This window comes from Squalius cephalus, assembly GCF_949319135.1.
Source record: "Squalius cephalus genome assembly, chromosome: 12".
NCBI classification, from domain to species: Eukaryota; Metazoa; Chordata; class Actinopteri; order Cypriniformes; family Leuciscidae; genus Squalius; species Squalius cephalus.
In genome coordinates this window covers 35,493,955-35,507,123 of record NC_137133.1, presented here as the reverse complement: position 1 = coordinate 35,507,123, position 13,169 = coordinate 35,493,955, and the positions used below count along the sequence as shown (strand labels likewise).

The following is a 13,169-nucleotide window of genomic DNA, read 5'->3' as shown; positions in this document are numbered from 1 at the left end:
GGCTGTGGATCCGCTCCAGAACGGTGGCAGAGTCAATAGGTTTCCATTAAAGTCAATGTGTGTATTTTCACTGACTGCGAAACGGCTGCGTTCCGACTCAGTCCCAGCTCCAGCGATCCGCAGCCCTCCGGAGCAGATATGCAGAGCTTCTATTTTTGCCGGATGCCGGAGAGCTCCGCAGCAGTTCAGCACAGGGCATCCCGTTATATCGCGCGTCATACGGGAATTTGCGAGATCTCGTGGGACCTCTTCACTTCAGCTGTCAGTAATGGTAGAAGAATGTACATGTTTCCAGCATGAGCTGCAGGGCGAAATCAAAACGCCGGCAGATCGGGCTGGGTTTACCCAGTCTAGTCAGTAACAGTAAATTCAGTAATGCAGGTTCTTAAATCTGCTAATTGATTAATTAACGGTCATCTGCAAGCAATACACATACACATACACATACACATACACATACACATACACATACACATACACATACACATACACATACACTACCTGAGTGAGCCATGTTATAAGGATCTGAAGTCACAGTACAAATAGAAACTCATGAACACTGAAACTTCCTGATTCAAACAAACGTCTCTGAGGAACAAAAGGGAGGCAACAAATGGACTGATAGTATAAAAGCAGTTTTATTCAAGTCGTGTGTCCTGTAGCCTGTTCTGATTCAAAGCATGCAGGGGGACGTGTATGTGGTCTCAAACGCATCACCTGAAAGAGGAACAGAAAATGAGCTGGATCATGTTCAACAGAGAATATAGCAGAGCAAAAGCAAGACTAGGATGATGAAAGTGTACTTGTCTGATAGTAGTCATAAACGTTGATGACTGCCGGCTTGAGATTTTCCACTGCAAGAACCTGTTTCAGCTGCAGAGTGTAACTCATGGGGACGCCCTTGGGAACCTGCGAGACAGAATGAATGAACAACAGCACTCATGAGGATGGCAGCTAGTGAATATTCCCAGTGTACACAGTCTCACCTCTTTCAGATACACTAGGACACGATCATCTCCAGAATCAACCCGCTTCACTAGCGGGGCGAAAGATTGGGGTGAAGAACCAAGCTAAGGGGAAGAGACCATCGTTTACAAACACAATTACATCTGAAGGAGCTTCAAGCATCTTGAGACTTTCTAAATCATCTTAATCTGCGTGCGTACCGGTGACGTATCTGCTGTGAAGCCCGACAAGAGCTTAATGTCCACTAGAACCATGTTAGTGCTTGCTTTTACGCCGTTGTATCTGAATGAGGGTGATGAAGAACTGGAAGTTTAATCAACAGGATCAAGAAAGCAGCTTCCTTTTCAGAACCATTAGCTGGTTTCAAGACACAAAGTCAAGTCACCTTTATTTATATAGCGCTTTTTACAATACAGATCGTTTCAAAGCAGCTTTACAGAGATAACAGGAAAATAATGCCACAAAGCCAAAGCTATTCTTACTTCACCGTGAAGTTCAACATGAGATTGGCTCCTAGCGGTTTGCAGTCTCCAGTCACCTTCGCGCCAATGCTCAGCGTCCCGTTGGCTTCAATGGGTGTTGGGATGTTGTAGAAACACGCAACCTACAGTATGAGTGCAGAGCAAACAAAACAAGGAGAATTAGGACGTGCACAACAGAAACAGAAATAGATGGGGTAAATATACAGACCTGCACAGACACACAAGTGGATCCTTTTGCTTTAACACTATATTTGCCAGGAACATTCTTCAGCGGCTTCTCCTGAAACAGCAGCTTGTTGTCTTGATTCACGTTAAAGCTATAAGAGTCTCCTCCTACCACTGGGGACTGTACGGTAACAGTGCTGGAGCCTTTCAAGCTGAACACTTTAGTTGCGTAAACAGACAGGGCATGAAGAGCCACCACCGTGTCCTAAACACAAGCACCAGATTCAAAACTCCACTCTTATAAAGCTACGTTCACACTCTCAGTCCAAATCTGATTTCTTCTGTATCCGATTGGAATCTGATCTAAAATGATTGAAGTCCACACTGTGTATTGCAACAGTTCAGATCCGATTTCCATGCAGCTCTTTCGTTTTCCGAATATCTGCAATGGTTTCTATTAGGGCTGAACGATATTCTGTTTTAACATCGACATTGCGATGTGCGCATGAGCGATAGTCACATCGCCGGAACATGCGATGTGAAGGGTAGTAGCACCACCATGGTGTATTAAGAGAAGAGAACGGTAGCACCAGTAGCACACAGTAAACACAAGTTTGTTGTATGGCTTGTTGCTGGGGTGACATGCACGTTCCGCGTACCTGCACAGTGATTGCTTCGCTGTGCCGCTGTTACGTGACAATTCTCCATTACGGACGCGACCGCTCAAAGCGGCACTAAAAGACTGCTTTAAAGCTTTCACAGAAACCTCAAACAGAAAGCACAAAGCCTTTCTTTAAAACGAATTTCGTTTTGTATTAATTGTATCTTAATTTTAATCAGTGTTTCATTATCCAATTTCCTGGATTTAATAAATAGTAAGCCGACACAGAAAACACTTGTTTATTAATAAACAATTAAAATGTTTCATCGCAATATTTTACATATTCATAATCATTACTTTTGCTGGTTCTTCTGACAGCTTTTAGGTGCCGTTTACATGAACACTGCATCACCACCGAAAACAGAGAGAGAGAGAGAGAGAGAGAGAGAGAGAGAGAGAGAGAGAGAGAGAGAGAGAGAGAATAAGATTTTTTTTTTTTTACTTATTTTGAGGAAATAATGAACAAACAAACATCTGTTAAGAGCACCGCCACGTTGGATTGCGTAGAACATTCACTGAATTCTGACAGAAATATGTTCTAATTTTGGAATAAAATATTAAGTAACCTTTTTGTCACTTGTAATGAAGCTTGCTTATTAGTGAAATTATTAATGTCATGGAATGGTAATTATTGACTTTAGGCTGGATTGATGGCTCGCAATATCGCGATATATATCGTTGGGGAAAAAAATATCGCAATGTATTTTTTTTCCAATATCGTGCAGCCCTAGTTTCTATGGAAATGACGTGGCGTTGGTAGGAATAAGCCAAATACGACAACATGGAGAGGTTTGCAATAGAGATGTTTTATTTAAATTTTACAACATGATAATGTGTATCCGTCACGCTGGTCTACTGCGTCCTCTGAGGCAGCGGCAGAACCGTGGGAGGCTGGTATGAGCGGCTTTTTCCCACGCTGTCATCTCCGTTTTACAAGCATGTCTCAAGCTACATCCATCCAAACCCCGTATGGATGTAGCTTGAAACGGATTTGTAAAAGTTACATTGCATGTGATTTTTTTGCTAAATCTGATCAGATTTCAATCGAATATGCACAAAAATCGGATTTGGACTGACAGTCTGAACGTAGCCTAGGTGATTGCGCTCATGTTTGGTAGTCAGAGGCACCTGGGTGGAGGAAAAGCCTCCATAGGGATTCTGCTGGGCCACCAGCCAGTTGACAATGCGGTTAGCATAGCTCAGAGCAGGCTTCGGCTTTACATTGAGAACTGCTAGCAGCACGTAAGAGCTGATCTCCACCGCCAGAGTATCACCAGATGTCGTCTGAGACCAATGGAGCTTAGAGCCTTAGGACGGAAGGGAGAAAGCTGATACCAAAGAACCTGATGGACCAACATCTCAAGAGGCTGGTATAGCTCACCATTAGAAATTCTATTGTTGTTCAAGGCAGTTAAAAGCCGTGATCGAGTGGTAGTCTCTCCAGCCAGACTGAAGGTGTAGGCCAGCAGAGCCATGGCATAGGTGTTTCCCAGGTTCCCAACAACAGGCCTCAAGCATGACAGAGCTTTGGTAATGACGGGATCCTGAAAAATCAAAGCAAATAGAAAGCAGCCAGAACAGAAAGGTCCTCTGCAAGGAGACTGGAGATTTTTTTACCGTGACAGGGACGCCTTGTTCGAGCAGCGATGAAACAATGTAGGCGGTCATGGTCACGCCGTCGCTAACTCCACCCTAAAATACACCAGCACATTTTATTTAGAAGAACGGTCTCACACCAAGTCTATTGGTTAGAGCGTATTTTAAGAAACATGTAATGCACCTTCATGTCGTTGTGGTACAGAGTTCCCTTCTGCATGAAACAGCCATCTGAACCCTGCTTTCTGGTCAACCAATTCTTTGCACTCTGCAGGACACGTGGATCAATGGAAATAAATTGCCTCGCTAGACCAAAGGACCTCAGGACAAAGGCGGTCAACCTGGCAGTGGAGTACAAACTGAATTTACAAACTGCTAGTGCCACAACAGATTATACACAACAGTAGAACAGTGTGAAACTCACCATGCATTCGATTCATCATAACCAAATGTGCTGTATGAACCATCGTCATGTCTGTAGTTCAGTTGTCCTTGGTATCCTGATTAGGTCAAAAGCCACATGTAAATTGGTCAGGAAGGGAGTTCCTGACTCAAAATGGGAAGAGCAGGTTTAAACCTCCTTGGAATTGTGTTCCCTACATATTTAGCGGATTTGGTCACCCATACCGCTCTGAAGGTAGCCTGTGGCGGTCTCTCGGATGGCTGCCGTGAGTTGCCCTGTGACGTCCAGGTACAGCAGGATGTAAATATTGGGAGCAAGAATGATCATATTCTGTTCTCCACAGCCAGATGGCATCTGTAACAACCTATCCAGATTCTTCAGCGCACGACCCATTATGTCCCCTACGAGAGGTCAAGCATAAACCCACATCAGAAACAAAGTTATTCTGCCAAACATCACCTGTCTGTTTCTACTCAGTGAAATACTCTACCAAGAATTGAAACTGAGCATCTGGCTGATTCCTGAAGCACGTTTTTTGGAAACGTCAGAGTCACGTCTTTAGAAAGAACATTTCCTAGGGACAGAACAGAATGGATCAGCATTGAGCGCTAGGCTAATGCTTGGCTGCACGGGGAGAATGTGTTTGGGAATCATACCCCTAGTTTCACAAACACAGTTAAAGCCTAATCCCAGACTAAAATGCATGTTTGAGCCGTTTTAACTGAAAGCAACTTACACTGACATATCTTAAAACTAAGTCAGTGCCATTGTTTTGTCTCAAGGTGCACATCAGTAATGTTTTTTTTCCTAAGGCATGTTTATAAATGCAACTTAAACGTCCTAATAAATGTGAATTGAATTAATTGAACTAAGGCCTAATCTTGGCTTAATTTAAGCCCTGTCTGTGAAACCGGGCCATTGAGTGCAAACAAACCCTTTGGACACAGTAACCAACTCTGGGTGTTTGTCTTTTCAAGTCCTTCGGGCTATAAAAGCAATAAAACACCCCATCAGTAAAGCTGCATGAGCTCCATGATCAAACTCCAGAAGACTGGTTAACACTCACCAGGACAAGTAGACTTCGAGAAACTACATCAATGCGTCCTCTCGTCGGCACTGTCACGACCTCAGTGCCACATCGAGTCCGGGACGGTTCAGCTGAAGCACTGACAGTCACATTGAAAGCTCCTGCAGTGACGGACAGAAAGTGAGCAACACCTAATATACACTCAATTTAGAGATAGACAGTCCAAAACTGACCGAGAACAGAAGCTGAGAGAACCCATTTGAAGGTCTTTCTCTCATTGGCACAGAGACAGGACGAATACGGATCAGTAAACGGCTTAAGAGTGAAGGCCATGGATGAAGCTGGAGTTACTTTAACCTGCCAATGAAACATCAGGGCACAGAGCAAAGACATGGGAACTTTTCTATACAGATCCATCATATAATGGAAAATAAACAATGACACACCATGATGCACTTGGACAGAGAGTTGTAGACTGTGGCCTTCAGATTAAAAGACTCCCCACGGACAATGGAGTATGGCAGGGAGAGCTCCAGGAAGAAGGGCTGGAAGACTGTCAGGACAGCAGGAGGGGCCAGACCAAAACCTGTGGAGGACAGGCAAAATACCTCCGCCTGCCATGTGGTGATGGTGTCAGGAACATTGAGAGGAACTTTTATGGAGCCAGTGTCTCTGAAGGACAGCAGAAGAGAGAAATGAGAACTGGAGAAGTAAAAACTGTGGGCAAGTTACTTTCGATGGAACACACAAGATGCTTCACTAACCCCACTTGAGCAAGCTGCCAGAGCCATGTTTCTGGAAAGTAACTCCTGACAGTCACTTTAAAAGAGTGCTTGCCTCCAGCACTTTCTGCTTCTGGAGGAGCAGCAGCAGCCGTAGCCAAGTTAACCACATCAGTTGAAGGAGCAGGTGAGGTCGCTGAAATAAAAGACAAGACTAGTTATTGCTTTCTGCATGCACTTTAGTTCTGAAGCTACAAAGGATCTCAACCGCCCCTCTGTTGCATTTATAATAAGATTAAAAACACCCAATGTCAAATCACAAAGAAAGAGGAATAACCTCCCCTAGCTCAAGGACAGTTCACCACATCATGGAGAACGTGTTCATTTAATCCACATAGACCTACTTTCAGGGATGATGGGTTGAAACTGCTGGCAAAGAAGGGTTTGTAAAGCGAGATTTGTTGCGATCTTCATCCCCACGCTCTGTCAGAGTAACAAGTCAAAACACAAGACAGATTTAAAGTCAATGACTCCGTATTATTCAGTGACTAGATGGTAATTAATGGTTTTCTACCTCGAAGGCTGCATAGGCAGTATCTATAGGAGTATCTCGACGGACTACTTTTCGAACACCTACACACTCATCCTCAACGCTGTATGGGTAACCTGATAGCAATCTCACCGCGAGCAAGTCAAACACCTGGGACCATGAAACAATAGAGTTGGTATGTCACTTGTTTCTGGAAAATTCTTGAACTAAATGCATTTGTTTGGCATGTTATGTCAAGAGTTTATCATGTTAGGTGTTCAACATACACTAAAACTGCAGTAATCATAACAGCCACATCATAATAGCATAGGTTTGTCAAATTGATCCATCAGCATTATTCAAATTCTAAAGCTGAACATGAATGTCAATCAAGTCCAACAAGTATTTAAATCAACATGGATACCATTTTAGGACGGTATCCATGTTGATTCAAATTCTAAAGCTGAACATGAATGTCAATCAAGTCCAACAAGTATTTAAATCAACATGGATACCATTTTAGGACTCAGATGTCTTCCTGGCTCCAAGATCCAGATGCTTTGATCTACAACGCTGAGACCACACAGGGATCCTGCTTGAGCAGAGACGGTCAAAACATTTCCCTCACTAGGAACAGCCGTAGCAGGAGAGAAATTCAGAGACACCTGGAACAAGAACCAACACATGCTGTATGACACACTGTTCCCCATTTGAAGCCAAAAGATGCTAGTGCACATCCTACCTGTTTTTGTAAACACGTTTCAGTGTCAAAAGACTCACTAACAGCAAGTACATTCTCACTGGGCAGAACGCAGTAGACCAGAATCTGAACCACTGGAGCCATTTTGATACTGACAGACAGCCGGAACGACACGGAGCCGCTCGTGACTGCATCACCAGCTATTGCTGTGACCTTCCAACCTCCATGGAGTACAATAACTCCTCTGGACAAGACCTGACAGAAGACAAACAGGTGCTGGACAAACAGACCAGCAGTCATCGAAATCACTACAAAACTGGTCTCCACTTACCATATAGATAATTTCAGTATTGTAGCTACCAGCCTCTCCAACAAAAGAATATTTCACCGTCACTGGGAACGCAGCACCACATTTGAGTGGCTGCTCAAGATTCACTATAGTCAGTACACTAATTGATGGAATATCGGGAGAAACAAGTTGGCGAAGCTGAACAACCCTCGTATCTATAGTGAAGTATGGCAATTTGTAACCATAAATAACTGCTGGAGTCACACTTGCCTGGGGAACAACAAATGGAATAGTTTCATGCGAGAGAGAAGTCTTCATTTCACAAAATACAAAGAGCAAGCCGTACCAGGAGATATAGAGCAGCTTTAGAACGTTTAGCAGTATTGAAGGAGAACATGGCCAGTCCGTTCTGGTTTGTAGTTAGATTCAACAGCAATTTGTTGGGCCAGCTGTTACTATCCAGGAGATACACAGTTTTGTTCGCAATTGGAGTATCATCGAAACGAGACACTGAGATCTATTGGGAAAGATTAGGTTGGGAAAGGGAACCAATGAGAAGGCTTCTACGACAATGGATGAACTTTTACTTGCCTTTCCATTAATCACTGATCCAGGTTCAAAATTTTCCGGGAGGTCCAAAAATGTGACCATGCCGACTTCAAATGTAATGGACACGGTTGCATATTTTGACATAACCACATCTGGGGAAAAAGAAACATACGCACCAAATAATGTTTGTTTTTAACGCTATGCTAGCTTCTGTGGCTATTTTCATGCCAAGAAAAATGTATGGTAAAACTAAATCAGCTGTTTATAATAAATGTTTGCTATTAGCTATTAAACTACTTTGGTTAATTTTGTTAAAAACTTCTTCAAAAGGTTTCTCACAGGGTTAAAACCAGCACAATCTAATAAAACATGCTTCAATGACAAAGAGTTTTGACTGAAAGAACATTTTGGTGGATCTAGTCTTAAAAACTTGTGTCTTCCTGGAATGGCCTATTCTGCAACCAGTATAAACAATCTGGTCCCATCGGTTTGAGATTTAATAGAAACTCCTTCCAACATTGGGGTTGATTTCATGAAGTTTGTTCATAGCATATAAAACCCATTCTGTTTGCCATTTGTTAGTCATATAGAAATTTTAGAATTTCTTTTTTTAGAAGTCTGCGTTCTCATTTCCTTTGATTCCACAGTGTCCAGTTACCAAACAAAACCAGATATTAAATTGATGACCCTCTAGTTCAAGCAGTTTAGAAAGAATCATTACAAGACATGCTTGGAGACATGACTTTGCATCTGTAATAAGAACATTTCTCTGTTGCATAGACCATGTAGTCCAATGCTAAAATGATAGCTCAATTTTTACAGCCAAAGAAAATGCTATGTTTAGGGATGGATATTCCTCTTTTTGGATGGTTGATTACAAATGCAGATGATCCTTGAATTTTTAACCATCAGTATATATAGTGATCTGGGATTACGCACCGAATGAACAAGTCAACATCCTCCAAAAACATGCCGTTGGTTCAAACCAGCCAATAGCTCACCTGTTCCCGCCTCGGTGACGTTCACAGTAACAAAAAACAAATCTTGAAGAACTTCCTCAAATTTGGGGTTGAAAAACGATGATGTATCTAAGGTAAGGGAGGCACAGCCCGTGGCATTCATCTGGTAGCAGAACAGAGATAGGCACATTTAAGTCAAGTCCAAGCAGAAGAAAAACCCTTAGCTGTAAGGGAGGACCCACACACCTTAGCAGTTTGATTCAGGCACGGAGGGGTAGCCACAGGAACCACAGAGTATGGAAAAGGATCACGGCATACTTCCACAAATGCTTGACCAAGCACAGGTTGGCCATATGGGTATCTGGGAAACATCACAAGGAACAAGATCGAGAACTGACCAACCACAAGACAAGAAAATAAAATGTGTCACTCACTTGGCACAAGCCTCAACTTTCAGTCCCACATCTGCAACGCTGTACGTCTGTGGTGTGTTTACGGTCAAATCAAACTTGGGTAAAACTAAACCAGAAACAAAACGCTCTTGATCAAGTCCTCAGATCTGCGGTTACACATCATTCACAATGACTTACCATATTTTTTCACCTCAAAAACTTGGATGACTGTTCCGTCACCAATAAAAGCTTTCAATGTGTACATCCCTATCTGAGCTTCTGGGTTTAACTTGTGAGAAAGTTGCAATATCCACTCCACTGAGGAAATGTTTGTCCACTGACCAATCCGGTTATTATGATTGTCCTATTAAAACAATTAACAGTTTAGAGAAATACTGCAAACAAAGCAAAAGTGCAAAAAGCTGCGTCAACTTGAACCAGAGCAAATTCTCACCTCCACCACCACCAGATTGTACTGTAAGACACAAAGACAGAATATTAGGCATTTAAAAGCACAAACACACTCATGCAGCAAAGTCATTGAAAAGGAAAGTGCAAAACTCTGCAAGTAGAAATAACCAGCATTAAAGGCAGGGTAGGCAGGATTTTTCTAAAAAACTTTTTCCCAAATTTGTTTAAACTGTTTTTATAACCAATACATAATTAAATGTAAGTACTCTGAAAAGGAGAGTATAAAAATCGAGTGTCTCTAGTCCTCTCAGGGCTGCAATAAACACAGCTACTTATTTCCATTCGGAACGAATGAAATGATTGGCTGGGCGACTGTCACTCTCCCTCGCTACCATGGCTACCACCCCTGCTGCTACAGGAGCTGCCCACAAACCCTGAGAGGACTATAGACACTCGATTTTTATACTCTCTTTTTCAGAGTACTTACATTTTAATTATGTATTGGTTATAAAGACAGTTTAAACAAATTTGGGAAAAAGTTTTTTAGAAAAATCCTGCCTACCCTGCCTTTAAATTTGCAATTTGTTCATGGTCAGATCACCCAATATGGTGAATGATCAGATCAGGTCTTACCATTTGATCAAGAGGCACAAGTTTGGCATCCATGGTGACGACTCTAAAATTCACTACAAAGACAGCAATAAACATTCACATTAGTTGCATAATGCACTTGAAGGCGATCAGAACTTGTAGCATAATGGACTTTCTATAATATTCAACCATGGGTCATTCACAGCTCACCCGTTTGTCCTGGATTGTAGATGGGTTTGTCTGTTTGGATGAAGGTCAAAGGCATGTATCGTCTGAACATGACTTTCCTTTCTTGGGTCGCTCTGAAGATCCTCCCTTGAACTTCCACCTTTAGCTTCTGCACCGATTCTCTATCTACTTGAGGAGCCTGCAGAGAAACTCAGTTAACATACAACAAACCAGACGAAAAAGCCACATGCGTCTAATGACAGACCTGGAAACTAAAGCAGCGGTGAAGCGGCTTTGTAAAAACCTCCTGCAAAAGTTGAGTTGTCCTGGTTGTGTCATCAAGCAGAGAAACAGTCATTGTGAGACTCTCTTGGGATTTCAGAAGAGTTATGCATAGTTTGGCATCTGATCCAGACTCAATCACTGCAGGGAACATCACCATGAATAATCTGTGACATACATCATGAAGTTTAGCTTCAGAAACCATAAGGAACCAGGGCAGAATATGTACAAATTGGTTGAACATTCACAGAAAGTGGCTGCCACAGGGTTGCGCATCAAAACTAGCCTAATTTGCAATCAAAAATAGCCCAAAGTGAGAGGGTTGGAGGGGGCAGGTGGGGTGGGGTGTTGGAGCGCCAAATTTGTAAGTATGTGCAGTTGGTTTTCTGGTTGGGACAAACCTTTAAGCTGCAAGGGGAAAAACCCACAGGAAAACCACAGACTTTGCAACACTGGGCTCCCATGGTCAAAAATGAGAGCACAAGACAGCCATTTTGTTCAGAAATACATAAACAATGAGGAACAAGAAACTCCAACAGCACAAAAAAAATCCCTTCAACATGACTTGCTTTATTTTTGTTTTTTTTAAAGCGTTAATGTCAATGAAGTGTTAACATTAAAGTCCCCCTGTGGTGAAAATCAATTGTTCATATGTCTATGTGGTGTTTTTAATATGCTTTAAGACAAACCATGTACAAATATATAGTACGCGATTCTATGAAATGAGCGATTTCAAACTGTGTTTTTGAGACTGTCTTTGGCTCACTGCAGTTTTAAGGAGAATATACTCAGCAATGGTGTTGACTTATCAACACCATTGGTCAACACCATTAGTCGACACCATTGCTGAGTATATTCACCTTAAAACTGCAGTGAACCAAAGACAGTCTCAAAAACACAGTTTGAAAATCGCTGGTGTTTCTGACGTCACACTCACAAACTACCTTGTAATCGGATCAACAGATCGTCAACAGTGGATCTCTGAGTTGCCGTGAGTGAGTGGGGGCGGGCTAATTTGCATATTCATAGAATCGCGTATAGCCTACTAAATGAGGCATGGGTGTAGAGTTACATTCAACCCATTTTAAGGAAAGGAGATTTTTTTTCCAAGGAAAAAAACGGTTAAATGTCATTTTGGTGATCAAAAGTGAGATTTAAGGGATACATACATGATTGACTACAGATGGACTTTCAGAGCTAATGAACAGCAGTTTGGTGGGTCCTATTCATCCTTTGACCACTAGGTGGCCATAAAGTACAACGTGACGTGACTAATGAACTTTTACCATACGGTCAAGGCTTTAGTGCTTCATTTAGCCATCTTTAAAACTGCATCAGCATAGATTAGGCCCCTTCTGTTCACCTCAAAGCCATATACTTACGGCCTTTTCTGTCCATCAACAGCAAAGAGGAAAAGGGCAAAAATAAGCCCTTTCCAAACACAAATCTCCCTCACAGCCATAGAACAATCATCCAAGACTAGAGAGAAATCGAGCGTACGTCTCTTTAAAAAAACAAATCCTGCAACACTTCTGTTAAGATCCACGCCGTTCAATTAGCCTACTGATGCAAGCGTTAATGAAACGCTTTTATTAATTCAGAACAGGTTGATTTAACACTTTATCTTCAGGCAAGCGGAACGTCTTGGACAGAGCACCGGTAATTAATCAGGGTTGCCAACTCTCACGCATTTGACGTGAAACAGAAACACACGCTATGCCCAAAAAAAAAAAAAAAAAAAAAAAAATGACAATGTACATTAATTGTTATTCTTTTAAGAATTCCATGTTTATTTCACTTTTTCTATTGTCTTAGAAAGTGCTCACGCGAAACTGTACAAAAGGTTAGAAAACTAAAAATAAAATCGAAGGCCCGGTGCATGTCCATTCTTCGCACCTCGCTTAATAAATCCGAGAGGATGACAGATGCCAGATCTTCTAATCGTGATAACTGATCTCTGGCTAATTTGATTCTTCAAAAGAATTTGTGGATTTGATTAAAATAGGCTAGCTGGATTAATTTGTCTGAAATTAGGTTACTGCGTGTTCTTGTGTTCATCAAAGCGCGACTAGATTCCGAGTTTCCATCCACCTATTTTATGCACATTTTGGAATGATCGCAAATTCGCAATAAACTGCAAGATATGCGCTTAAATTCTAAAAATGTGCATAAAAACTAATGCGCTCAAATGAGTCGGATACATGTTTTATCTGATAAGAAAATATAAGCATAAACTACGATGGAAACACATTTACCGAATAAATTATATGATGTAGC

The 13,169-nt window shown here is 41.9% G+C and overlaps 1 protein-coding gene across 1 annotated transcript; it reads right to left on the bottom strand.

Annotated features, from left to right (window-relative positions):
- Nucleotides 1-646: 646 nt before the first annotated feature.
- LOC307168986 (alpha-2-macroglobulin-like) lies at nt 647-12,405 on the bottom strand. The gene is made up of 34 exons (XM_079889307.1): nt 12,275-12,405; nt 10,876-11,059; nt 10,653-10,809; nt 10,485-10,537; nt 9,895-9,915; nt 9,639-9,804; nt 9,483-9,567; nt 9,295-9,409; nt 9,091-9,211; nt 8,132-8,241; nt 7,887-8,057; nt 7,583-7,810; nt 7,294-7,506; nt 7,067-7,216; nt 6,597-6,722; nt 6,427-6,505; nt 6,065-6,218; nt 5,747-5,972; nt 5,534-5,657; nt 5,340-5,461; nt 5,208-5,259; nt 4,764-4,847; nt 4,498-4,674; nt 4,295-4,370; nt 4,055-4,211; nt 3,892-3,966; nt 3,656-3,818; nt 3,403-3,581; nt 1,657-1,878; nt 1,449-1,570; nt 1,167-1,248; nt 987-1,070; nt 804-909; nt 647-717 (listed from the first exon to the last, which is right to left on the bottom strand). Exons 1-34 carry the CDS (start codon nt 12,352-12,354, stop codon nt 674-676), a joined length of 4,308 nt encoding a protein of 1,435 aa, XP_079745433.1. The 5' UTR covers nt 12,355-12,405; the 3' UTR covers nt 647-673.
- Nucleotides 12,406-13,169: the final 764 nt, after the last annotated feature.

Excerpts from the sequence above, each read along its gene's own strand:
- LOC307168986 (XM_079889307.1), bottom strand. The coding sequence starts at position 12,354 with ATGGCTGTGAGGGAGATTTGTGTTTGGAAAGGGCTTATTTTTGCCCTT. Across the intron at positions 5,462-5,533 it reads TCTCTCAGCTTCTGTTCTCG|GAGCTTTCAATGTGACTGTC; the intron begins GTCAGTTTTGGA and ends CCGTCACTGCAG. Across the intron at positions 3,819-3,891 it reads AACAAGGCGTCCCTGTCACG|GATCCCGTCATTACCAAAGC; the intron begins GTAAAAAAATCT and ends TTGATTTTTCAG.